This window comes from Parasteatoda tepidariorum, chromosome 1, assembly GCF_982258835.1.
Source record: "Parasteatoda tepidariorum strain Cologne lab strain chromosome 1, Ptep-v5.0, whole genome shotgun sequence".
Lineage (NCBI taxonomy): Eukaryota > Metazoa > Arthropoda > Arachnida > Araneae > Theridiidae > Parasteatoda > Parasteatoda tepidariorum.
This window is the reverse complement of record NC_141755.1, coordinates 750,191-776,765: the sequence shown is the minus strand read 5'-3', so window position 1 is coordinate 776,765 and position 26,575 is coordinate 750,191. Positions and strand designations below refer to the sequence as shown.

The 26,575-nt window shown below is 29.6% G+C and overlaps 1 protein-coding gene across 1 annotated transcript; it reads left to right on the top strand.

Moving 5' to 3' along the window:
• Nucleotides 1–633: 633 nt before the first annotated feature.
• Got2 (glutamate oxaloacetate transaminase 2) lies at nucleotides 634–26,523 on the top strand. The gene is made up of 12 exons (XM_016056714.4): nucleotides 634–1,042; nucleotides 3,167–3,323; nucleotides 5,076–5,204; nucleotides 9,924–9,983; nucleotides 15,023–15,096; nucleotides 16,715–16,802; nucleotides 17,453–17,521; nucleotides 17,597–17,632; nucleotides 20,873–21,023; nucleotides 24,066–24,231; nucleotides 25,990–26,140; nucleotides 26,211–26,523. The coding sequence occupies exons 1-12, from the start codon at nucleotides 957–959 to the stop codon at nucleotides 26,331–26,333; spliced, it is 1,290 nt and encodes a 429-aa protein (XP_015912200.1). The 5' UTR covers nucleotides 634–956; the 3' UTR covers nucleotides 26,334–26,523.
• Nucleotides 26,524–26,575: the final 52 nt, after the last annotated feature.

Genomic DNA, 26,575 nt, shown 5'->3' with positions numbered 1-26,575 from the left:
ATTAAGTAAAATTATATCGCCGAATTAGTCTACTACTATCCATATCTTCCTCTTGCTTACTCCAAAAAAATAAAAAGCAAAGCAAAATAATATGAGAAAATACAAAATCTAATATTAGATAGTATCAAAACTAATGCAAAATAGCATTATGGCGAACGCTAGATAAAATTTAGTTTGCATAGAATCTAATATTATATAAGGCTGAGCAAACAGCGACCTCTTTTATCTTTCTAATATTAGAAGTTGTGCAAGATAACGTTAGATTTTGCAGATTTTCTGATGTTATCTAATATTGGGTGCTACTTGGGATAGGTAGAGAGTTCCGCTTTATGCCACCTATTTCGATCACCAATAATAGTTAACTTCGACACGTCATATTATAAAATAATCACACGTTGCCTGGTGGTTGCCCACCTACACGCCATATCGCGGGTGGGGCGGTATCGGACCTCGCTAAACTGTTCTTCCGTGAAGTGCTCGACTTCACGCGCAGGTTGTCGGACTACCAAAGCAGGGGAGCCATCCCCTCTGTAGAGGATCAAAATTGTTATGGCAAGTCTTCAGATCATCCTCAGGGATGTTTCCCAGATTGTCGCCTATGAGCCTAGTGCGACGTAAATAAAGTGACTACCTACCATTTTAGAAATGATCATGTTGACAATGAGAGCTGTTGTGAAAAGATCATTATTCAGTTATGAGAGATTGATTTTAAAATATATAAGAGACGTGATCAAATTTATACATATTTGCAAGGCTACATACAGACTTCACGATTTCATTGCATGCGCACCTGTGAAATTTAAAATCTGAGCGGTTGGCCATGTAGAAAATACAGAGCTATAAGCGAGTACTTGCTTACGCAAATGACTTGCCGTTCTTTCAGCCCTGTGGTGACCTTCTTGCAACCGGAGGTGTAGATTTTAAAAGTTTAAAGTTAATTAACAAATAACAAAGTCATGGCTATATGTGTTAAAGCTCCTATTTTGGGCTCGAATTTAATTAAATATGCACCACTTGCAGCTAATCTCTTCAGCAGACAAAGGTACTGTTTGGTTATCATAAATTTATTAAAATTACATGAATGTTATAACAATGTGTTACATATTAAAATATATTTGTTTATTTACTTTATTAATTGGTATTTGAATTGAGATATTTGATTTGTTGTTCAGTAAAAGTTGCTTAAAATTTATATTTTTTAAATTTTTTTACTGTATGTAAAAAAAGTCTTTAAAAATGAAATTAGTTAATTAAATTTTTAATTTTATTCAATTAATGATTATAAAGAATGCAAGATTTAAATCAAAATCACTATTTGATTAACAGCAAAAGATATCATGGCATTTTTTCAAGGAAATAAGTTTATTATATAGGAAAATAAATTTAAACTAAATAAAAATGGATTTTGATAGAATTATTATGTTGTTATTATTTTGTTTATAAATTGCTGTTAAGAGTAAATACGAAGTTTCGGTTGAAATAGCGTATTAAAAAACTTAAATGAATTTTAAGTATTGAAGCTGTAACAGTATTTTTAGCTGAGCTAGGTAGGTATATCAATCATTTGTCCCTCAGTGATGGATTATGTTTAAATATCCGTATCTTGATCTGCAGCAGAATAATCGCCAAGTCTTCATAACTTCCGGGCCGTGGCCTGCAAAAAATTGGAAAAAAAACATCACAGAAAGGGACTAACTCGAAAGGTATAACTCGTAGCCACTCCTTGCAAACATCTACATAATTTTTTTAAAAAAATTTGCAAGTTTAAAATCTATTTGGCACCTTGGCTATTGTAGTTTGCGCGACAGATCACGATAAGGAAATATACCCTAAATATCTTTGTATTTAATGACTAACTCTTTTGCATGTGTTTTTTTAAGAGTTTTGTTTTCGCACCAACTAGCAATTTTTTAATGACTGCTTAAATTAAATATGGAATTTTTGTTTTAATATGTGATAAAGAATTGAAGATAATAAAGAAATTTTTCATATAGGTTACCATAACTATGTTAACCATAACTCTAAACTTATTTTCTACCCTATAGCAATATTGTGATTTGTAGGTACATTTTTGAATGTGCATTGTGAAACTTAAATAGCAAGCAGGAAACAGAAAGAATGCAAAGCTGTGCAAAATTTCACATTAAACACGAAAGGAAATGGTATTCAATGCTGCTTCAAATAAAAACTGTCAAATCAACAATAATGTATTAAAAAAAAACATATTTAAGTTTTAGCTAAACAAAATTATGATAATGAGGGTGTATTTTTTTTTTGTCCTAAATATGCTAAGTTTAGTGAGGAAAACATTAAAACATAATGGATGCCTGTTCCAATGAAAAACAAGTAAGGGAAGGAGGTAATGTAAAAGGTGTTATGCTAAATGTAAAATAAGCTTTAAAAGAATTTATTATAATAGAGAACTGAAAGATGATGAAGTTAAGTGCTCCCATAAGTTTCTGTGTACTTGCTGTTACCATGTTACAAATCTATTAGTGTATATTTGAAAAAAATAGAGAACTTCTTATCTTTCAGTAAATTTTTCTTCAAAGTGGTTATTTTTACCAGAATTATATTCTATTTAAATCTACTAAGGATTTCTGTTGCACTACGTTGTAAGTAGATTTTCTTATTAATGAGAGTTAATTTGAAGGTCCTAATATTTTTGAAAATAATTGAAAGTAATTTGTGCAAAATATGTACAGTACAGAACCCGTTATCTGGAAATCGGAAAACCAAAAAACCGGAACGAAATTCGATAAATTTTCCCGCAAATTTTTTTAAAATAATTTTTATTTTCCTCTTCAGATTTTAGGATTTTTCTTTCTTTTTTGAAAGATGTTTACCTTACCATCATTTTGGAAATAATTATTAGTGTATTACTTCATAATTTTTTCTTTTTTAAGATTATTTCCAAACATTTATTATTTTTTTTAGTTGGGTTTAACAATAAGAAAACGGCTTTTTGTAGTGATTCAGGAAACCGGAAAAATCAGTTATCCGGAATAGGGATGGTCCCGATCGTTCCGGATAATCGGTTCCCTACTGTAGTTATTTATTAGATATTGCTAATAAATGTCTTTGTGTTAATTTTTTTTTCTTTTTTGATATTTAATTTTAGTTTTATATTTATAGAATTTTGTTTATGAATTTTATTTTTTTTTAGCTCTTTTTGGTCACATGTTGAAATGGGACCACCTGATGCAATTTTGGGTATAACTGAAGCATACAAAAAAGATACTAATCCCAAAAAAGTTAATTTAGGTGTTGGAGCTTATCGTGATGATAGTGGAAAACCATATGTTTTAAAATGTGTTAAAGCTGTGAGTATAACTTGAATTTGTATAAATTATATTTCAAGAATCAGGCAAAATTCTAGTTTAATTTAATATTTAGATAAGAGATGCTAATTTTGTGTTCTACTGAGATGAAGAAATGTTTGAAAAATGTTAACATAATTTAGATATAATTTTCTGCATCAAGTATAGATTAATTTTTATGTTTTGAAATTTGTTTATTTGTTGTACAAACATTTTATAAGTTTTTTCTTGCTTATCAATTAATAATTTTTACAAGAGCAGCACAACCTTGTAAATTTAGACTACTCAGGGGTTCGTTACATCTGGATTTCACTAAATTCTGGATTTGAAGTACATCGTATTTAAATCAACAGAGATGTTGAAGTTAAGGGCTTAAAGTTATAAAAGAAAAAAAAAAACTGTTTGAAGCAATCAAAAATTCATACGACAAGTTTTTTTTTGTCAGTTTATAAAATCATAGTAGTATTTCAAAAAGATATTACAACTCAAGAATTTTAAATCAGGCTAATTTGTACTAATTTTTAGGTGTCCTTGATACAAGGTATAATGTAATTGTCAATTTACATTCATGTCATTTTTTTACAGTTATCTTGAAAATTTTTTAATTAAATTTACTGAGACAAAGGAGGCGAATCTTTAAAAAACTGCTTTTGAGGAAAGTGAGGCATTGTTTTCAATGTATTTTATACTAAATTACGTAGAAACAAAACCAAGTTGATTAGGCTAATAGTTTAGAAGTTTTAAGATTGGATAAAAAGTAAAATTTTTGTCTTTTTACCTGTATCCCTTTTTTACTTGTTTTACATTACTATCTTTTCAGGTAAGGCATTATATTTTACTATTTTTTTAATTTTTTTTTAACAGAGTCAAATTTAAGTAGATATAGGTGATAGTTTTTAAGTTGTCAAGGTTTTGTATTTCAAGAGTATAAATTTTGACATAGACATATTTACACATTAAGCCCTTATAACTTCAAAACTATCAGTGCTATCAACTGAAATTTGGTTTGTTTGATTCAACATGAAGAAATATGTATTAAGCAAGACATGGCTTAGATAATAATATGAGGCATGCACAAAACACATATGAATATGATTTATAAACTATTAGTTTTATTGCCTTGGTTTTATTTGAATTTGTATAAAAACACATATAAATAATGCCTTATTTGTCTTTATAGAAATGTTAGAAGTGTAAATGGGAGTAAGGGAAAAATGTACTTTTACTGCATTATACCTTCTAAAACCTAATTTGTTATTTCTTAACTATTGGCTGTATCAACTTGATTCTTTTCTTATTTGATTTATCTTGAAAAAATGCATTGAAAACAATACTTCACTTGTACAGATAATAATGTTGAAGTTTCTCCTTTTTCTTTGAAAATTCAAGATGCTTGATTCTCACGATTTCTTTAAAAATCGAGCTCATCTCAGGAACTCCAGATATCATTTTTGGCCTAAACTAAAGCTTTTAAAATAAAATAATCTCCAGCTTTCTCCTAATTATTTCTTAACTGAGTTTATTTTATTGACATGAGAACTGGCCTAATATTTTTTTTAGTGACATAAAAACTGGCCTAATGTTTTTTTTTTTTTTTTTTGAAATTTACATTAAAAAAAAATTATGTTAAATTCTTATTATAGTTAATTTTTTAGACTTACATAAGTAGGCAAGTTATGATCTATTATAGCTGTTTCTAGTTGTTTGATGAAAAGGTTGTTTTTTTCCTAAAATATCAATATTTTTGATTTTCAGGCAGAGCAAAAGCTTTTGTCACAGAACTTAGACAAAGAGTATGCAGGTATTGCTGGTATTGCAGATTTCTGTAATGCGTCTGCGAAGCTAGCTTTTGGTGAAAGTAGTGTTGTGATCAAAGAAAACCTGGTAAAGAAATGTTTTGTTATATTATTTATGTGCTTTTGGTGTTACCTTACTTGCAGTAATGGTTTTTGCTAAATCATGGTTTCTTAGATACAATTTTTACAGACCTTTCACCTTTTTAATTTTAGAAGTGTATGGATTATCCATGTATCTTTGCTTAGTTATATTTGTGAATGTTTAAAATAATAATACATAGTTTTCATTAAACAAATCATTTGCTTTAGAGTTAAACCTGGTACATTTTAATTATTTCAAATTATTTTGTTTGCTCTCTGGAAGTCTATGTGAAAAACATTGTGAATAATTCAAGCCGTATTTTGGATAATTCAAGATTTTCGTATGATTTCCTTTAAATTGTTACTATAAAAATTGTATATGAAAATGTCTTTTTTAAGAAAAGCAAAGAAAGCTTCACTCCTTTTTTAATACACTATTAGTCACACACTGCCTGTTACTCCCAAGAAAAAAACTTGGACATGATTAGAATCTATCACTGCAAGCTGAATAATTATTTTAAGTAATAAGCTGAATAAGTAAATAGTTTAGTGGGCTTTCTTCATTTATTTGTTTAGTATTTTATGGCTGAAGTGTATATTCTTAGTTGTAATAAATATTTTTTAAAGCAAGTTTTATAGTTCTGTACTTCCTCCTGAAAAGTTTAAGAAAGACACAAATAGACGTGCACAAATAATGCAAAACCACGTAACAATTTGCAATTGAGACTTAAAATACTAATTCTACGGATTTTGAGCAATTTTTTCAAAGAAAGCACAAGCAACGTGTTGAATTAGCGTATGTGAATGCGTAACTTCAAAAAAGCCATTCTTTTCACAACTTTAATCTTTCTGTTTTGCATTTTGTCTGTAAATTATTTTAAACAGCTTTAAAGTAAGAAGTTTGTGCACAATTTCTACCTTTCCCATTTGCACTTAAAACATAAAGCAATGGAATTTAGAGCAATATCAAAGTTTTCATATAGAGATGCCATTGCTGAATTTCTACTGAGGGAACAAACTGCCTGATAATTCCCTCTTTATCCATAAAACATTTTAAGAGCTACACAGCAGCCAATTTTCGCATGACTTTTATTCCTCAGATTTTTACTAGTTATTTAAGAAGTAACTCAGTTTCAAGTCTCTGAACAATATCAAAACCTCTGATTTGGACTTTAAAGAGTTCACTTGTGAGTAGGGCTGCAGGTCTGTCGCGGCGCAAGTTTCCGCAATGATTTTTGCAAAATTGCCCACTTTTTTTTTCCTTTCTAAAATCCGCACATTTCTCTATTGGTTTTAATTTATGCAAACTATGAATTTTTTTCATTTTTTAATTTATTATTTTTATTTAACAGAATTTTTTACTTTCCTGAAGCCTCAGATTGAACATGTAAAATTAATTAGACATTTAAGGGAGTGAATCAATAGCAAAATGACAAGAAAATAGACAAGAAATGACAAGATATAAGAGATAATCCCAATCTTGTCACATAAGGTGGTCTTTCTACATTTGGGGAGGGCAATAGACTGATTAGGATTACCTTCCTGAAGTCAGTTAGAATACTAAAGAAATTGGAATCATAAAAGAAGGAAAATGTTATAAATCAAATCTTTGACATAAAAATTGTTACACAGGCTATTGCGCTGGACAATGGAATTTCTACTGCCTTAGTACATATCTAGACAATTTTTCATGTGATTTTTTAAATAGGGGTCAGTTTCTTTGATGAGAAGTTGAAGGCTTTTGTAACTAGTAGTTTGATTTTAGAATGTTTGAGTTTTCCAAGCACATTGATATTTTGTAAATTAGGCCTGTGTGTTTAGAAACATGTGACTTTGTCACAAAACGAATATTTCCTGCTTTTCTCATTCATTTGTGTGACAGCAAGAAAGTTAGAAAGAACGCTTTCTAGGATAAGTTTAGTTTATATTTTTAAAGTAAGTCAGATTTTTTTTGAAACCCTGCTGATTAGTTAAATATATGAGTAAAGCAGCTGCTTTTGGGTGCTATCAGCAGTTCAATAAAGGAACTTTTGAACTTAGAAAAAACCTTTTATTTTGTAGCACACGCAATGTTCCTGTTGCTTTCTCTAGAAAAATAGCTGCGATAAACACTCACTTGAAAAGTAGGATTCACTCGAGGAAGACTCTAGAACAGGAAGATAGGTGAACCGAGAGTAATCTGAGCAAGTATTACTTCCTTGTTTGAAAAAAAAACTTTTCATTAGCAACATTGCGCCGTGGAGATTTCTAAGTTGGTTGGTGTTTTTGCAGCAACAAACATTCCGTAGCATAAACTTGTTAATATGGTATTGAAAAGTTATTTTGAAAATTTACTCAAACACATAGGTGTCATACCAAGCTCCAGTCACCTGCGAAGCTACTATCTACCAAAGATGCACGAATATCACAAAATTTTAGTTGTAGATGTTCTAACTTCTGCCGCTGGTGTTAGCATTGTCACATATGAAACAACAGACCCTGAAGAGATGTATTAGCTGTTCCACCAGTAGAATTACAAAACAACGATTCGAACCTTTCTTTGCCTTCATTTTTTCTTAAAAGTATTGCGCTTGAAAGTGTGAATTTTAAATCTGTTAGTGAAGCAATTATTCAGTGTTGCCAAAGTTGGAAATTTCGCTTTAATGCTATTACATCTTTTGTAACTGTCAACGCATTTATATAAACAAAGCCTGGAGAAAAAGCTTAAAAGCTATTTTTTTTTAAAGTTCTGTTCATGTTACTTGCAATGCTCGTCTTTTAAATCTCTTGGGAGAAATATAGCAAACTGAATTTAAAAATGCAAATTGCTTTACAGTTCATATTCAGCGCGCATACACTGCGTGTCCTTCACGCATGGTCGCTTTCGAGCATTTTTGATGGAAATTGGGCAAAAAAGCTGTTTTGCCACGGCTTTCTGTGCAAACTGGATGGAATAGCTGGTTTGAAGCTAGTTTATTCTGTGTAAATTATATGGATATGTATGCTGACTTTTTTGATATGGAGAAAGAAAAGAGTAGCAGCCCAGTTATGAGCACAATTTGTGAAGAATGTCATGATTTAGATTTGAATACAGATTTGAAAGAAATAAATATGCAACATCAATTTTGAATTAATTGACCTTATTCGAAAAACAAAGAATTAGTTCACATGTTGTTTTTAACCGAATGTCTGATTTTTGAAATGTATTGGAAAGCAAACTAAAACTCTATGAGCTCTTAAAATCCAAAAATGCTCTAAGACTGTGTCAAGAAAAAATTCAAAATTATTTTTTTCAAAACAGCAGTGATAAACAGAGATTTCGCCAGCCAGCCTCAAGCTTTTTTAAAGCATGCTGAGTTTTTGATCCCAATCAATATCAATATTAAGTTTAATGAAAAGGACAATTCTTCAGTTTTTGAAAATATCCAGATAATTTAGGAAAACAAAGAATTGATAAGTGAATTTAATTCTTACAAAGCAACGGTCAAGGAATCGTACGTTGATGTTAAATTGTTCCAGTTTTGGAAATCAAAGACCAAGCGCTATCCAAAATTGGCCAGAGTGGTAATTCGATGTTTATCGGTGCCTACAAGCAGCGTGGACACAGAAAGATCATTTACGAAGTATAAAAATGTATTAAGTGATGAATAACGAAGCATAAATCAGAATAATCTGACAATGTACAATACTTTGTACCAAAATTCTGTTCATTTGAACAAAAATATTAATGTTACCTGAAATTAAAAGAAATACTTTTGTTGAGTATTGTGTGCACTTTTGTTTTATTATTTGCGCAATTTTTGTCTTTTACGTAATTTATATAGTAATTTTTTGTGTGTTTAGAATTTGCATAATTTTCAAAATTTTCCTCGAATTTCATGTCTTTTTTCCCTGACAAACTTGCAACAATGCTACCAAAAGCAGTAAAGGCCAACATAAAAAATGAGTTTTTGCAGATGGATGTGAATGTTAAAACTGTCTTAGATTCAGAATGATTCATACATAAAGTACTAATGCTGTGGATTGAAAACTATACTTTAAAGTAGTTAATATTTAATTGCAAGGTAATGAGTTTGTTGCACTGCAAAACAGTGAGTTTGTGTAGGCTGGTGGTTTTTAGTCACATATTAATGTGTAGCTAATGAATAGGTTACTGTGCTTTAAGGGTTAGCAAGAATCTAATTAGAATTTTATGTGCCTTCTTATTAATAAATATATTATTTAAGACATTAGGTTACTTAATTATTGCTTGGTGTTTTTTAATCTATTGATTATGATAGGAAAAAGGTAGTAAATCTTACCTTGTAAAGGTGATGAGTACGATGAATGGCTGAAAATAAGTTCTTCGAAATTGATTAATTTGTGGATGAGTTAAGCTAGCATCATTGAAGAATCATCTTTTTAAGCAATATAGAAATTTAATGATGCATTTTGACAAAACATTTATACAAGCAGTGAGGAAGGAAAAAGCTTCTCCCTCAATTGACGATACACAAAGAGAAAGTGAAATTTGAAAAACGATGAGTAATAAAACATTAAATATAACATTAGTATTCAATTAATATTCAGACCTTGAAAAGATACATGCGATGAGAGTCACATGACATGAAAGTTTCAGTTCTCAAAAACTACACTTCCTGGTTGTAAAATATAGCTTCAGAGATCATTTTATCTAACAGATTATATAATGTGTAAAATTTGCTTTTTATCCTTAGTTATAATTGTCTCCTTTGTGTTTAATTTTTAGAATGCTACTGTACAAGGAATTTCAGGTACTGGGTCATTATATGTGGGGGCAGTCTTTATTGTAAGTAAATATAATTTATTCTAATTGAATATTGTTTTGTATGTTTATTCTTTTCTGGAATGTCTGTCTTTTCTGTTTATTATTTTTTCTGTAAATTTTTTTAACTTTTGTATTGGGATTTAAAATTTGCACACCGCAATTCATATTCACAGGATTTAAAATTCATACATTGTTATTTTTCTTCTCACAATTTTAAAATCCCATAGCACAATTCATATTCATTGTTTAAAATAGGGGTGCACAACCTTTTTCAGTGAAGGGCCACATGCACAGCAGATTGACCAATGAAGGGCCGCATGCCAAAGTGTTTAGACCGACATATTGAAAGCAATTGTTGGTGGTGATTGTTATATAAACATCATTGTTTATATAACACTAAATTCTTTTTGTCGGTTAACCTTGTAATCTCTTTGCAGAAAATACAATACTTTAAAACGTTTAAAATTAGGAAATGCAAAACTGATTACTTAAGAAGGAAAACAGAATTCGAAAATCAGAATCAATTTATCGGAAAAAATTTAGATAGATTGAAATAATTAAAAAACTATGGAAAAATTGAAATTTTTTTTATCACATTACAAAATACAAAAGTCCATTTAAACATAAATTTTAACGTTAATTTTTTTTTCATAGAATTAAATTTCAAATAAATAAATATTCTAGTCATTAATATAAATTCAAGTTAAATACTTTGATTTAAAGAAAGTTTATAGGGTTAAAAATTATTAAAACTAAACCCCTTAAGTGGAAAATAAGACTTAGCATTTATTAGGGAATGTACTTTTATCTTTCAGACATTTTTATTTTAAATTAATAATAAGAGGCTAAGAGAGGGAAGAAAAAGAAAGAAGAAAACACATTAAATTTTAAGGAACTATATTCCTTAATAATAAAAAACTATTAAGATACTTGTTTACAACTTTTTATGACGAATATATTTTTAACATGACACTTACTATTTACAATTAATACACAATCAATTAACAATCAATAAAATTTACATTACTTTACGAAACTTATCTTGATTAAATTTTTTATACAGTTAAAATTTAATGATATACAAATCATTTCCCAGCATATAATCATAAATGATATAAAATGCTCCAAGAAGATAGAAAATGGTTTAAAAAATTTCTTAATGGTTACACTGTAATTTGCAAAATTTTTGAATATTGTGATAATTTTATATACTTGATCATGTGATATTTTTTGAGCCATTAAATGAAAATGTAATGATTGTATTTAAAGACTACTCTGTAATTTTGAACAGGCCAAATTCATTCTGGAAAACAGTCTTTCGACAAAAGCTGTTGTTGTGGGCAGTATTAAACTTAGAGCAAATAACATAATCAGTTTTGGAATTTGTCCTAGATGGTGTTCTTCCTTTCTGGGTTTTTAAATCGCGGACATACAAATAGCGATGTGTTATTTTTTAATTGCTTGAATACGAATTGCTATGTGTTATTTTTTAATTGCTTGAATACGAATTGCCATGTGTGATTTTTAAATTGCGTAAATAATAAACTCGATGCTTGTTTTTCAAATCGCGTGAATACGAATCGTGTGGCTTTTAAATTGCGAAAGAACTACTCACAACACTTGATATTAAAAATGCATGAATATGAATCGCGATATATGGTTTTTAAAACGCGTGCGAGAAAAGTAGCAACGGATGATATTTTAAACGCCAGAACACGAATCGCGATACGTGATTTTAAATCCCGTAAATACGAAACGCGATGGATTATTTTTAAATCTCGTTAATGTTAATACGAAATGCAATGCGCAATTTTCAGATAGCGTAAATACAAATTACGATGTATGACTTTTAAATTACATGTGACAACAAAAAGAATAGGTTCGATGTGTGTTGTTAAACTTGCACGAGTTCATGGGACTAAAGAATTATGCCGTTTTTTGAATTATTTATTTATTTATTTATTTTTTTTTGCAAAACGGACCGCGTTTAAACACATCTCGGTTTTTTTTTCCTGGGAAGGTGTTGATTTGGCTAAGATACGTAATTACTTTTTAAGTTACGAAAAAAAATTAAAGCTGAATCGAAATTCACGAGTTGTAATATTGTGTGAAAATATCAGGTATATTCTAAATCACAAATAAAAATGCAGCAATAACGGGAAAGAAGAAAAAACACTTTCGAAAAACCTCTTAAAAAATTCGTGTTAAAATCGGTACAACGCAAATGATAAAATCGGCACAAACAGAGCACGTAAAAAATAATTATTTTAATGCGCAATTCAAAACTCGCTTGCTGTTAAAGTATTAAAAATATCATAATCTTTTTAAATCGCGGGGAAAACGTAATAACTACTAAAACAATAACAAAATACTTTAATATTTTAGATGAAATTTTAGTAAATAAAGTCCATCAAAATTTTACGTAATTTAAATGCGAGATATGAAATTAAAATGTCGCAATAGCGTATAAAAAATATCGGTACTTTCAAAACCTTGTAGAAATGTGTAGCAATAATTTCTAAAATAACGATTGTAAAATAATTTGATTCGCGATAAAATCGTTACAAATAAGCCATGTCAAAAAATGGTTTCTAAATGAGCGATTCTTTACTCGCGATTCGTAATAATATCATGCTGAAATATCGAAGTTTTAAAAACCGGGCGGAAATGTGCAGCAATAACTGTTGAAGAAAGGATCTAAAGTCATTTAGATTTTCCATGAAGTTTGCACAAATAAAGTGCTTCATAACTTTCAAAAATCGCTATTTCAGAAACTACTTGAAAATGGGTAGCAATAACTACCGAAAATTCATTGGAATCGGCACATACGAAAAGCGTCAAAAGTGGTAATTAAAATTCGTAAATCGTAATAATGATGTATTAAATATATTGGGATTTTTAAAACTATGCTGAAATCCGTAGCGTTAACCATCGAAAAACTACATTGAGATTGGTTGCGTCAAAAACTTAAAACTGTAAGTTTAAATTACCGAATTTTTTTTATTATTTTTCAAAAACAAATATTTAATTTTTTTTTTCATTTTGTTCAGATTGCGGCCGCGGGCCGCACATCGAGGGTTGGCGGGCCGCATTTGGCCCGCGGGCCGCAGGTTGAGCACCCCTAGTTTAAAAAGTCACACATTGTGATTTGTATTCACGATATTTCACATCCCATCGCAATTCAATTTAAAAATCACGTGTCATGGAAAAAAAGAGCTTATTCTATGATGAATTCCCAAATTTAACAAAAATTTTAACCTTAAGCGTGCCCACATCTGTATATAGTTTGAATAATGGTACTCATATGTATTCTGTCAAAAGTCTGTTTTTCATAATGAATTAGGTATGTTTAAAATAGAGGATTAAATTTTCATTTAATGGTCCTGAAAAGTAGATGAAATTATCACAACATTTAACAATTCTGCATGATAACCATTTAGAAATTTTTTTAATCCATTTTTTATCTATTTTCTATTATGGCCTGAGAAATAATTGGTATATTATTAAATTTTTTAGTTGTAAATGGATGTTATTACGAATAAAAATGTGAATTAATTGTTGATGTATGTCTTAAATGCAAATAGTAAGTGTCATGTTTAATAAGTATTTGTCATAAAGAGTTTCAACCAAATATCGTATAGTTTTTATTGTTAAAGAATATAGTTCTTTTAAAATTAATGTTTTTTTAATTTTATTTATTTTTCAAACTTTTGAAGATTTATTCACTGAAAATTATAAGCTGAAATTTTTCACAGAAGGAAAATATTGTTCAAATTTTTCACAAAAATGGGTATTAAGATGAAAATCTTGGATTAGCCTCCGTATTACTAAGTAAATATTAATTTCAATTTCTATATGCATGGTTATTTCATATGACATTTCATTTTATAACATTAAAATTGCAGAAATAGACTTTGCAAAATGTGTTTGAAATATTGAAATTGCGCTAAGGGATAATTAGAGAAGAGCAAAATATCAATATCTCATAAATTAAAAAACAACTTTATTAGAAAACGATACTTTTAAAAATATTCTGAGACTGGGAAACTATTGCAAATGATGTATAGAATTAATTTGCATAACTTTTTTTAATAACATTTCCAATTGGCTAAATAAATTTGGTTTTGAAATTTATGTATTTTTTTAATACTTCTATCAGACAGACTTAAAACTGTTCAAATGTGATAGATTAAAATTGTTGTTGAGTTATAATATGAACGTTGCAACATTCATTTGAGTAATATTTTTTTACATACTAATTGTAAACAATTTTCATAATGTCAAAAACTTTTAACCAATGATGGTCAGATTTTTCCAACTGCTGCAAAATTTTCCTTTTTGAAACACCACAGCTTCGCTATGAAGTATTACTCTACGAATTTTTACAAAATCTTAAATGTTTAATTTTTCCAGAACAAATTTTTAAAAATATACAATTCTACTAAAAGTACTTATAAAAAATTCTTTTGAAAAATCATGTAATAAATTAAAACCAATGAGAAACTAAATATCTGATGTAAACTATTGAAATCTAATTTTGGTCACATAATCATTTAATATGCATTAAATATTTACAAAAACTTTTTTATTATTAAATCTCTCAAAATTTGGTATTTTTTTAGATATTGTTTCTTAAATTTAATATTTTAGTTTCATTTAATTGTGGGTAATACTTTTTTTTTAGAATTTTTTTTTTGTTGAATTTAATAGGAATTGCTTTGTTTCAAAATTACAACTTGATATTTTTAATACAGAATTTTTCACAACTCACAACTTAGAACTCAGCAACAATTTATTATTGCATTATTTGTTTTTGATTTCATTAAAACTTTTAATTTATTCTTAAAATTATTTTATTTGTGTTGTGCAATTTGTCATTATATGAATTATCTTAGTTGTTGGTGATTGCAAATATTCTTTTGGAAATTCAAAATTTTATTTGATAAATTACTTTCCAATTTTAATGGTTTTTATAGTCTCTATATTCTGTTTTATATATTATTAATGAAGTCTATAACAACTTTGTAGCTGGTTACTGATAGTATAATATTTTCTTCCAGGGAGAATTTTTGAAAGGTAACAAAGAAATCTATATGCCAACTCCTACTTGGGGGAACCATATACCTCTTTTTAGGTAAAGTCATTTTGTTACTTGCCAAATTGTTTGAAATACATTTCCCCCCCCCACTTCTTATATGTTCTTTCTTTCAATTATTTTTCATGTTATTACTGTGTGAATTGAAAATTTAGTATCAATTCAAAAGGTTTCTCTTTGTGTGTTTTTATTATAAAGATGTATCAAAATTAAATTCTTTTTATAATTTTCTTGGAATATTTAAAAGTTGAAGTGATTGTTCTATTATCTTTCCATTCTCAACAAGGGGAAAAAAAATTGAAAGTACAGGATGCTTGTGTATAAGAAGTAATGGAAATTAAAGGAATTTAGTCATTTTCCTCCGAGCATTTCCTTAGAGGAATTCCTTAGAGGAATTTACTCCGAAGGACTAGAAACTGAAAGATATTTTTAATTTATCAATAGTCCTACACATTATCACTAGTCCATTTGCTTGGTTTGATTAGATTTTATTTTTTTGAAAAAGTTATTAAAGTGAGTTTAAATGAAAAATGAGAGAATATGTAAAGTTCATAATTATAGTGAATTATGCTGTTTTGTGATAAAACCACAGGCCAAAATAAAGAATCTAAAATTGAAAGAACATATCTTTCCCTTATATTAGTTGCTGGTCTAATAGATGATTGGTGGTTCTAGTGAAATTTTAGTGGTTCCAGACTAACAGACCATTGTTAATTTTGAGTCCCAATAAATATAGCATCTTAACAGTGATATCTCATCTGATAAGTAGCTCTATCAATGGAAAAATTCTGATGTTTTTAAGTTTTCTTTCCCTTTATATCATTTACAGTGACTGGACCTTGAAACTCCTTAAAGGTATTTCTCTTATTAGAAAGAAGCTGGAACTAACGGAAGACTTTTAAAATATTATTTATTTATGATTGAGGAAGTTAGTGAAAGATTTAGGCTCAATTTATTTTTCAAATTCTCCTAGAGTTTAAACACACTTAAAGTTCTTCTTTTGAATGTATTGTTCTGCATTGCAGAGATGATTGTGCTCCGGAAATTTCCGGAAACCTAAGGTTCAGAAGTTTCAAGAAATCATCAATCACATTTATGTGTAAAAATTCTTTTATATTTTATTTAAAAATATTAGAACTAGAATTTATACTTGGCATCATTCATTTGTAAATATTTTTTCTGGTAGAATAATAAATGTGATTAGAGATAAAAGTCAACTTATACATAATTATTAATTTAAGTTATGCTGCATATAATTTATTTAGAATTTTGTGTTGTGAAAATATCAATGATTTAAAATTATAAGGACATTAATTTTTTGAAATGCATCATTAATGATTTTACTCCATAAATTTTCAGGATTTATGAGTTGGGCTCACAATCACTCCTGGCATTGTAGTTAAATAAAAGTTTTTTAAGTAATAGACTCATTAAAAAAATTTTTTTTTTGTGAGTAAGGTGAAAATTTGTGTACTAAATGGGGAATATAAGCGTTCGGACCACAATTTGTCTGCTCTGTATAAAAATCATAAAGATGAGGTATTGACGTAAAGATTGATAATTTCCGATAAAAATAAATTTTAAAAACATGAAGTCAACAATTGCTCCTAAATGATCTCTATCAAGAGCCAAATTAATCCAAAAATTTACTTTATAGGAGATGTGGTTTAGCTGTTAAACAATATCGATATTATGATCCTAAAACATGCGGCTTTGATTTTAATGGAGCTCTTCAAGACATAGCGGTAAATATGACTTTATTCTATTAACATTTTAGAACTCATGATTATCCTGATGAAACAAAATTTGTGTTATTTGGTACTAAGTTGTTTTTTTAACATAGTTTTCTATTTTTATAAATATGTGAAAACTGCAACTTGAAAATTTCAGTTAAATTATTTACTTATATGTTACATGGAAACTAGTAACAAAATTTTGCAAAACCTGTTTTAAAACTTTCAACAAAATTTCTCATTACGCAAGACTCATTCAAAATAAAAATTTATAATATCTGAAAAATTTGTTATGAATGAAAAAGATTTTTTTAGAGGTTTGTAGGTATTAAAGATAGTCTTTTGTATGATATTTATTAAAATTCTTGGAATTAACAGCACTCTAAAGTTTAATCCTTAGGTGTATTAATGTATTGGTATATCATATAACCAGATAACATCTAGAAATGATAATTTTGTATTCATAAAATGATGCTGGTAACTTTAAATTTCTCTTAAAATTTTTCTGGTCTTTTTTCTTAACTAATATTCTCATGTTTTCATGCCTGATATATTGTGTTACTGAGGGTATCATTCTTTATAATTGTTCTTTGATGAATCCTGAAACACACTTTATAAAAATTTTAAAGATAATTAAAAACTTGATTTAATCTATTTTACAGAAAATTCCTGAAAATTCAGTTATACTCCTTCATGCCTGTGCACACAATCCAACTGGTGTGGATCCTAAGGTATCCTAATGCTTTTCATTCTCCATTACAGATTCTTTGGGGAAATTTATTAATTATTTTTTCTTCTTCTTTCAGCCAGAGCAATGGAAAGAAATGTCTAAAGTAATTAAGGTAAGTTTTATTTTGTTATCTGAATAATAGTTTTTAGAAAATATATACTGCAAATGTTATCCTTCATGAAAAAATATTTTTTTTCCTTCTGCTATATTCAAGTAATTTATTTCACTTCTTTTATGGTTATTATTTAATGACATACCTATAAGTGAAATAAATTAATTCTCGTAATTAGTTAATACTTAATATAATCATTAAATGTAAGTAATTATAAAATGTAACTGCTAAATAATACGTATAACAAGTTATAAGAATGAAATGCATGCTGCTTAGATTAAAAGTGAAACTGTCCATATTTATGTTTCATTGAAATCTGCTGAAACATTTAAGTTGTTTATGTAATCCAATTTAACTTTGAAAGAAGGTTGGTTACTTCCTTTGCAACAATTTTATATTGGCCTCAGTTTGGTTCAAAATTGGTTAATTATGGCTCCCATAAGAACATGCACCAATGGACCTATATTGGGATGTCTAGATTTTTCAATATTGGTCCTAGAATGACTTTCAATATTGGAACAAGATTCATTTCTATTGAGGACTAATATTGAAAATGCTACAATGTGGGCAAATGCGGGTTAGTTCCATAAAAAAGTCCTCTACAAAAGCAAATTGCTTCCAACACTGTATCCAAGGGTCAGGATAGCCTGGTAGGTAGGGCACTGGGTCCATATCCAAGAAGTCGTGGGTTGGATCCCCGCTGGCCGAAGACTCCCCGTGTAGTGAATGGTGGCTGATGCACGTTAAATCTGTTGAGTCACAAAGTTCTCCAGACAAGTCATACCTTTGGGGGTACTGATCCAGGAGTTTCCTTGTCTTCTGATTTGGTTCAAAATTGCAAGGCTACAGACACAGAGTTGGAACATTAGTAGTCGTAAATCCAAAATTGGGAAGACTGTTTAACGATGGTTATTAAATAAAACATTTACCTTGGTCAAAATGACAAGTTCTGATAGTAGAGAATAGAGTTACCAAGAGTACGGCATGTTTTGTTTTTATTGTAAAAGTAGCATTAGAGTTATATTGATGGCCCATGAGATTTGAAAACAACTAAGTATGATTATAGAGAAAAACGTTGATTATTTGACCTTTTAGGTTTTGTTTAATGGCTAAAAAGTATCGGGTTAATCGGCCAATTTTAAATAGGGTCTGCATTGGATGAAATTAATTAAAATATTGGGTGCATCAAACAATTCTATATATGGCCCATATTGAGTAACGGTTATGAAATATAGGGTAAATCGCACCATTTTAAGTAGGGTTTATACTTGTTAAATAACGGCTATAAAACATCGGTTGAGTCGGACACTTCTACATCGAACCAACATAGACTGAACGATGGCTATAATATATCGGGTGAACTTAACAAATCTGTATAGGGCCGATATTTGTGAAATAAGTGCTGTAAAATATCGGATCAATTGGACAATTCTGTATTGGGTAAACTTTGGCTGAATAGTGGCTATAAAATATTGGTTGAATTGATCATTTCTATATCGGTCCAATATTGGCAAAGTTATGGCCCTTTAAAACCTTGTTGAGCCAAGATTGATGAATTTTGGCCCATCGAGTTCTTAAGTTATTTTGCTGCTATGGTTATTTTTCACTCTGATTCATAAATTGTTTTAACCGCTTCTCTGTCCGTTTTTTCCCCTTCAACAGGGTTGCCACAGGCGACTAAAATGCAACTATTTTCAGCATGAGGCGACTATGGCAACTTATTTTACCTGAAAAGGTTAAAAAAGCAACTATTTTCAGGAAAAGGAGACTATTAGGAGACTTTTCTGTACTCCTAGCATTGTTTTTTAGAATAAATTGGGTTGAAAATCTGTGACCCGCGGAATCTTCTGAACAAACTGAATTTCTTTTCTTAAAAAATGTAAAATAAAAATAATAAAATTTTAAAAAATTAAAAAAATAATTAAGAAATAAAAAATTTTAGATTTCAAATTTAAGTCATCTCTTTAATGCGTTCAATATGAACAGATTCTATTGTAAGTCTATTTCGCTTCTCGATCACCTTTTCAACGGTTATTGCTACGAAATTCTGCATGATTTTAAAAAATCCAATTTTTAAAAATTATCATATTTGCCACCAACTTGACTTAATGGATCATAGTATATGACAATTAAGTCATTTAATAAAATTTTAGTCTTATTTTTGCTGAATTTTTGTTCTTATTTTGGCTACTATTTTATAGTTTATGGCAACTATTTTCATGTTTTAGACTACTAAAAACAAATATTTTGTTCGTTTTTTTCAGTGGCTACCCTGCTTCAAATTTCAGACCCAAAAAAAAGCATTTTTTTATTGCTGAAAATCAATGTATGTTCTATCTTAAATTAGAAGAGAATGAAATATAATATTCTCAGCAAGCAGTTTTTTATTTGACCTATTGGTGGGGAAATATGTGATGTCCCATCCACTGATCTCCAGTTCTCCCTGCAATGCACCAGTTTATCTTAAAAGAATACACTGTGATAACATATTTATTTATTAACCCTATTGCTTTAAGATCTGAAATTATATAAAAAATATTTTGGGAAATAATTTTCCAACCTTATTGTTAAAACAGCTTTACAATCAGTAGGGGCATCTGAGCGTAAAAATTACATTTATCACAAAACTATCATAACTATTTTAACATGCAACGATAACACTAAGGAAAGCAGAATTGCAGAAAATACAAAATGATTTTAATTTCAAATCAAGGAGGAAAATCTCACAGCGAAAAATTGTGAAGAAATTGGGGCCTAGGTGTGCCATCTCTTAGCAATATTGAGAATGACAAAAATAATTGTGAGATTTAAAGAGATGTGTAAGTAGCGATGAATTCATTATCAATAATGCGAATTGTTAATATAGATTACATTTTTTGGTCATAATATAGATTACATTTTATGGTCATCATAATTTTAATCATAATTTTAATCTTCCATTCACACAACTCCATTAAATTTTATATGAGAATATTTAGAATCAAAAACTATAACATGGGAATTGTAGTTCTTTATATGCTATCTAATAATGCAGATATTAAATAAAATTTTTAATATGAATTTTTCTATGTCCATTAAATTTTTAAGTGTCTATCTTGGAAATATTTTTGGTATTTAAAAAATAAAATACTAATTAATACTAAATAATAAAAATATAATTAAATACTATCAGTACTAAAAAAGTTGCTGACATTGACTAAATTGCTCATATTAATATTTTTTTATGTTCCTTTTTCCTAGAGTCGCAATCTTATGGTTTTCTTTGACATGGCTTATCAAGGATTTGCATCTGGTAACTGTGACCGTGATGCTCAAGCTGTTAGAATGTTTATTGAAGATGGACACCGTATTGCCTTAGCTCAGTCATTTGCAAAGAATATGGGTCTATATGGTAAGTTAATAAAACCAAATAATAAATGATATTGTAAGTTTGTAAAAAGTAAATAACAAAAAAAACATCTTAAGATTTTGCATTAAAAGTAATTCTTTGTATAAATCATGATATAAACACTATCTGCCATGCTGTTCAGGCGAGTTGGGGAAAAAAATGGATGTGCAAAATACTCTTGTTCTACAGATTGAGGTTAAGTGTTGGAAATTTGAACTTTTCAATTAGGGGCTCAATTAATAATTAATTTTAGTAAAACTTAATTTTAAGTTTAGTTGGGGTTTTGTTTTCTACCTCATATATACCCCTTTTTTGAAGAACTAAACAATGTGACAGATGATGTGTCACTATGGGAAGGGTTTAAGGGGTGACCTTCAAAAGAGAACATTATTTCGGGTATGCCACTTGATCTTGGCAGGTTGCTATTGGTCAAACAATAAAATTGGGAGGGGGGATAGTGGAACTGCCACATCTAAGTGTTTAAAAGACGCATGCAGAAGAAGATCAGCATAAATTTTCACTTTACCATAGTTCATACGGTTTGTAACCTGATTTGTTTTTTATAATGGAAAGAAAACGGAGAGTACTGTGAAAGAAAAGGTTGACATTTTAAATCGTTACGATAAATTGCCGAAAATGAGCCAAAGGAATACTGCTGTTCAATTAAAAGTTTCGCAGCCGCTTTTGTGAAAAATTTTAAAAAATCGTGAAGACATCGAAAAAAAGTGCACTCTGAAAGAAAATCTGAATTGTAAAAGAAATCGAGATGGAAAACACAAAGAGGTTGAATCTGCATTAAAACTCTGGTTTACAAACGTTCGTGAAAGGGACGCTCGTGTTAATGGTCCAATTTTGCGCCAAAAAGCTGAAGATTTAGCTGCAAAATTGGGTAAAGGAAACTTCACAGCCACAGAAGGATGGTTCCACCGCTGGAAAAAGAGGCAGAACATACTCTTCCGAAGGACACACGGTGAACAAAAAGATGCTGATAATGTAGCCACAGATCAGTGGATTAAAGAAGAATGGCCTAAACTTATTGCCACATATTCACTTGAGGATGTATATAACGCTGATGAAACTGGCCTATATTTTCGTGCGTTGCCTGAACACACCTACGCAAGGGTACGTACGCAAAGGTGTAAAACCTCCAAGGAACGCTTAACTGTGCTATGTTGCGCTAGTATGACCGGCACTAAAGAAAAACTTTTAGTGATTGAAAAAAGTAATAAGCCCCGCTGTTTCAAAGGTGTGAAAAATCTGCCCGTCGATTCTTTTGCCAACAAAACGGCTTGGATGACTACCACCATGTTTAACAAATGGCTGTTGAAATGGGACAAGCGACTAAAACGGAACATACTGCTCATAGACAACTGCACTGCGCATGATGTAACTGTTTCATTAAAGAAGATAAATATCGTGTTCTTACCACCAAACACCACTTCTTTAATTCAACCGTGTGACCAGGGCACCTTGAAGGCATATTACAGAAAGGAAATGCGTTCAAGGATCTTAGAAAATATGGAAGACCAAGATGCTGAAGATCTTAATGCGAACACTAGCCAAAAAAACAAATGTTTTGGATGCCATACATTTGTTAACAATGTCATGGAATAATGTCTCGGAAAAAACAATTCGAAATTTTTTTAGTCATGGCGGATTTTGTCAACCAGAGGACAACAATGCTGCTGCGATGAAAGAAATGGAAGACGTTTTCAATCCCCCGCCCGATATGAATGCTGAGGATTTTGAAGCATGGATGGAGATCGACGAGAAGGTTGAGACTTCTACTTCGTTAACTGATGAGGACATTTGCGAAGCCGTATGTGTCAAAGATCAAGCTTCTTCACAAGATTCCGATGCCGATGATGAACCCGAAAGTGCTATCGAGGACAAAATTCCGACGCCTGCTCAGATAAGGGAGGCACTTCGAATCTTACGTCTAGGTGTGCAAAACAAAGCCAATGCGGAACACTTTCATAAACATTATGATTATGAGCGATTCGTAAATACCTTGCTTCGAAAGAATGCTAAACAATCGACGATTTCTTTTTTAGTTAATAATTAACCTTTTGTATTGTTTTCTGCAGTTCATCATTAAATATGTAAGTATACTAACTAATTCTTTTTCTTTAGTGTACATTATTTTCTATTAAATACTATAGAGTTTTACAGCAACAATTCCTAATTTTTATTTTAATATGTATGTAAAAAAATATTTTTTTTATCTAACATTTTTTTTCATTTACTGTATTGTAATCAATCGGTTATTGTGTTATCAAATCACGTCTGTCCCAATGTGATCACATTAAGCGGCGTCTACTGTAATTGACATTGTGGTTATTTTTTTATTACAACAATACCACAAAAATTTTCCATGCATTGATTTGAAACTATTATGAGTTGTTCAGTATTGAAAAAATTATATTGGAAACTGTTAAAACTTTCTGTTCTAAACAAAGTAATTACTGAAATGAAATTTTTTTTTCTTTCTATTGCATTAAAATTTTCTTTTATGACACTTACGTAGTTCAAATTATAATTGTTCTTAGTTGGCTGCATACCTTTTTTAAAAGTAGTCTGAAATATGTATACTGTTCAATGCCTACTACAAAGCCTTATTTAAAGTAGAACATAGGTTATTTATTATTATCTTGGTTATGTGCAACTTATCGAAAATTGCAATTTATATCGTATTTCCCTGAAAACTGAGTCAACAATAAACTGATTGTTGGAGATAGCAATACATGTTTTGTAAATTATGACAATACTATAAAATTAAGTCGCAGAAATTTGTATTGATGTAGCATCAAAAACACAATCCACTTTAAGCAATAGTTTTAAAAACTCTTTTACCTGTTTAATTACAGTTCATCAGTAAGGTTATGCATTACACTTTGTGCGGCTGTTATATTCAGTAATGTACAAATTTAGGCATTTATAGACCTTTCTAAAGAATTCTTTCCTTTTTAAATGCCTTCTTTAAACTCTGCTGTTGCTAGCATTACAAGGGTTACAGTGATAGTTGCACAACTATTTGCATTGCAGGTGAAAGAGTTGGTGCATTCACCATGGTTTGCGATTCCAAAGAAGAAGCTCAAAGAGTGATGTCACAATTAAAAATTCTTATCAGGCCTACTTATTCAAATCCACCCGTTCATGGTGCAAGAATAGCTGGCTTAGTGTTAACTGATCCAGAATTAAACAAACATTGGTAAGTCACATAAATCATTCTTAACTTCACTTTCTTTCCCCCTTAATTTTAATGTATTCTGCTAACTAAAATTTTCAGTTACATGAAATGGATCACACTATCATAAGAAGTAGTAAAAAGGAATTTGATTTCTTTTTTTTTTTAGATCCTATAAATTTGTTTAATGAAATCAAAAAGATACATTTAATACTTTCCATAGCAAAATTTAAGATAGGGCAACTAATGAATTAAAAAAAAACCTAACCCCAACTTGATTAAGGTAAAACTGTATAATTAGCATAATTTTTCTGAGACAAATTTAATACATATGCATATATAATTCATACTTAGTACTATTAAAATTTTAAATCATAAAACGTACATATTTTTTAAATTCAAAATGCGTAGCGTTTTTAAAAAGTGCTTAATTTTCCGTTTTTTAAAATGAGATTTTTCCTTTACAGTGTTAATTTTCGCTACGAATTATGCAAAAAGACACAGTTCACATTGTTCTATTCAACGTTTTCACAATTAATCCGACCCCAATCTATTTCGGCGTATTGTCAGTCTGTAGCGTATGAAAACGCCATTTGTTTTACATGATTCAAAATTTCATACTTTTTGACAATTGTCAAAAACAATGCCAAAAGTTTTTTTTTTGACATGACTGTTAAAAAAAGATAAAACCTCCAATTGTCAAAAACTTTCCAACCCTGCCTAATTATGATATTTTTTTAAATTGCTTAAAAATATTTTTTGAGTGCTTATTTTTTGTTGAATAATTTGGCTACGTACTCTAAAATTGCATTTTATTTATGCTCCATTTATTAAATCAAATATTATCTTTTAACTGTGTAAACAGAGTCTGCTTCTAAAGATCAATGATTATATCTTTTTGAACCTGTGAAAAAATTTAAATACCTAGGAATATTTGTTTCCAGCTGTAGCATTATTAAACATAAAATCTAAAGTGTGCTGGAGGTCAGGAGTTCAATCCTGACAGCTGACATTTGTATGCATCAAAGTGCATGTTAAATCTCTTGTCTCTGAAAGTTTTCTCGCTGTTTTTGGTATGGAAGTTAGGAGCAAGGGGCACCATGTCTTTTGACCAGGGTCAAAATTACATGTCATTCCTACCATGGCTGTTAAATGATAGTGGGGGTCTGTCCAGGCCAAATTTACTACCGTTTAGCGGTACCTTCACAAATTCCACTTAAGGAAAAACGGTAGTTTCACAAAATACTTTTTCTTAAAATTTTATTTTTGTATCCCTTAAGAAACGATAAATCCATATTTTTGTGTTGATTTTTTTAATATAATTTTTACTTTTTCACAAATTATGTCCAAATATTCACAAAATAGGTACCTCTCCGAAAAACCTAGACAGACCCCTGGATAGGCTCGAAAAACCGGGAAAGTGCTTGGCTGATGCATTTGGATCCTAATAGATGTTATTATGGACTTGAAATCTGCTAATAAATTGTTTAATAATACCAAGAAACTTATCTTACATTGCTAAAAGTTGAAAAAACAAACAAATTAGGCTTTAAATAATTTGTTTTTGTACGAATGATAAAAATGTTTTCTTGACTTGCACATTTCCACTTTAATTTTTGGGATTTGGCAGATACAAAGTACTACTGCTCAAAACATGTTCTTTTTTTATATTTAATATTTTAAAAATGTTAAAAACAAGCATTTTAAAATTAACAACTTTCTCAGAATTATTTGTTTGCAAAGGAAAAATACAAATTTAGAAAGACCATGAATTTCCTTTAGGTTAGGAGAAGTAAAAGGAATGGCTGATCGTATCATAGGAATGAGAACACGATTGCGTGAAGGTTTAAAGAAGGAAGGGTCCACTAGAAATTGGCAACATATTACAGATCAAATAGGAATGTTCTGCTATACTGGAATGACTCAGGACCAGGTATGACTCTTTCTTTTTTCAAATGGTTTCTTATGAATTGGGTAAATAATAATAATGTTTTTGGTTTCAGGTTGAAAAGCTTACTAAGGAATATAGTATTTATTTAACTAAAGATGGACGCATATCTGTTGCTGGTGTCTGTTCTGGAAATGTTGATTACTTAGCCCATGCTATGCATCAAGTTACTAAATAGAAATGCCCTGTAAAACAAAGTCTAGCAACCCTGTGAATAATGGAGTGAGAAAATTATTTTTTGCTTCCTTAGCAAGACTTTTAGAATGTAGCTTCTATAACTATGTCACATACAATTGTGCAATCATAGACAAAATTACAATCACAACCTTCTAAATCATTTGTAAATAAAAATTTATGAATTTTCATAATTCATTGTCACTTATTTTTTAATATTCCTTTGTTTACGCAGACAATTATTAT

Bases quoted from the DNA above. Each gene is read 5' to 3' on its own strand.
- Got2 (XM_016056714.4), top strand. From the start codon at position 957: ATGGCTATATGTGTTAAAGCTCCTATTTTGGGCTCGAATTTAATTAAA. The intron at 9,984-15,022 runs GTAAGTAAATAT...ATTTTCTTCCAG, and splicing joins ATGTGGGGGCAGTCTTTATT to GGAGAATTTTTGAAAGGTAA. The intron at 24,232-25,989 runs GTAAGTCACATA...AATTTCCTTTAG, and splicing joins CCAGAATTAAACAAACATTG to GTTAGGAGAAGTAAAAGGAA.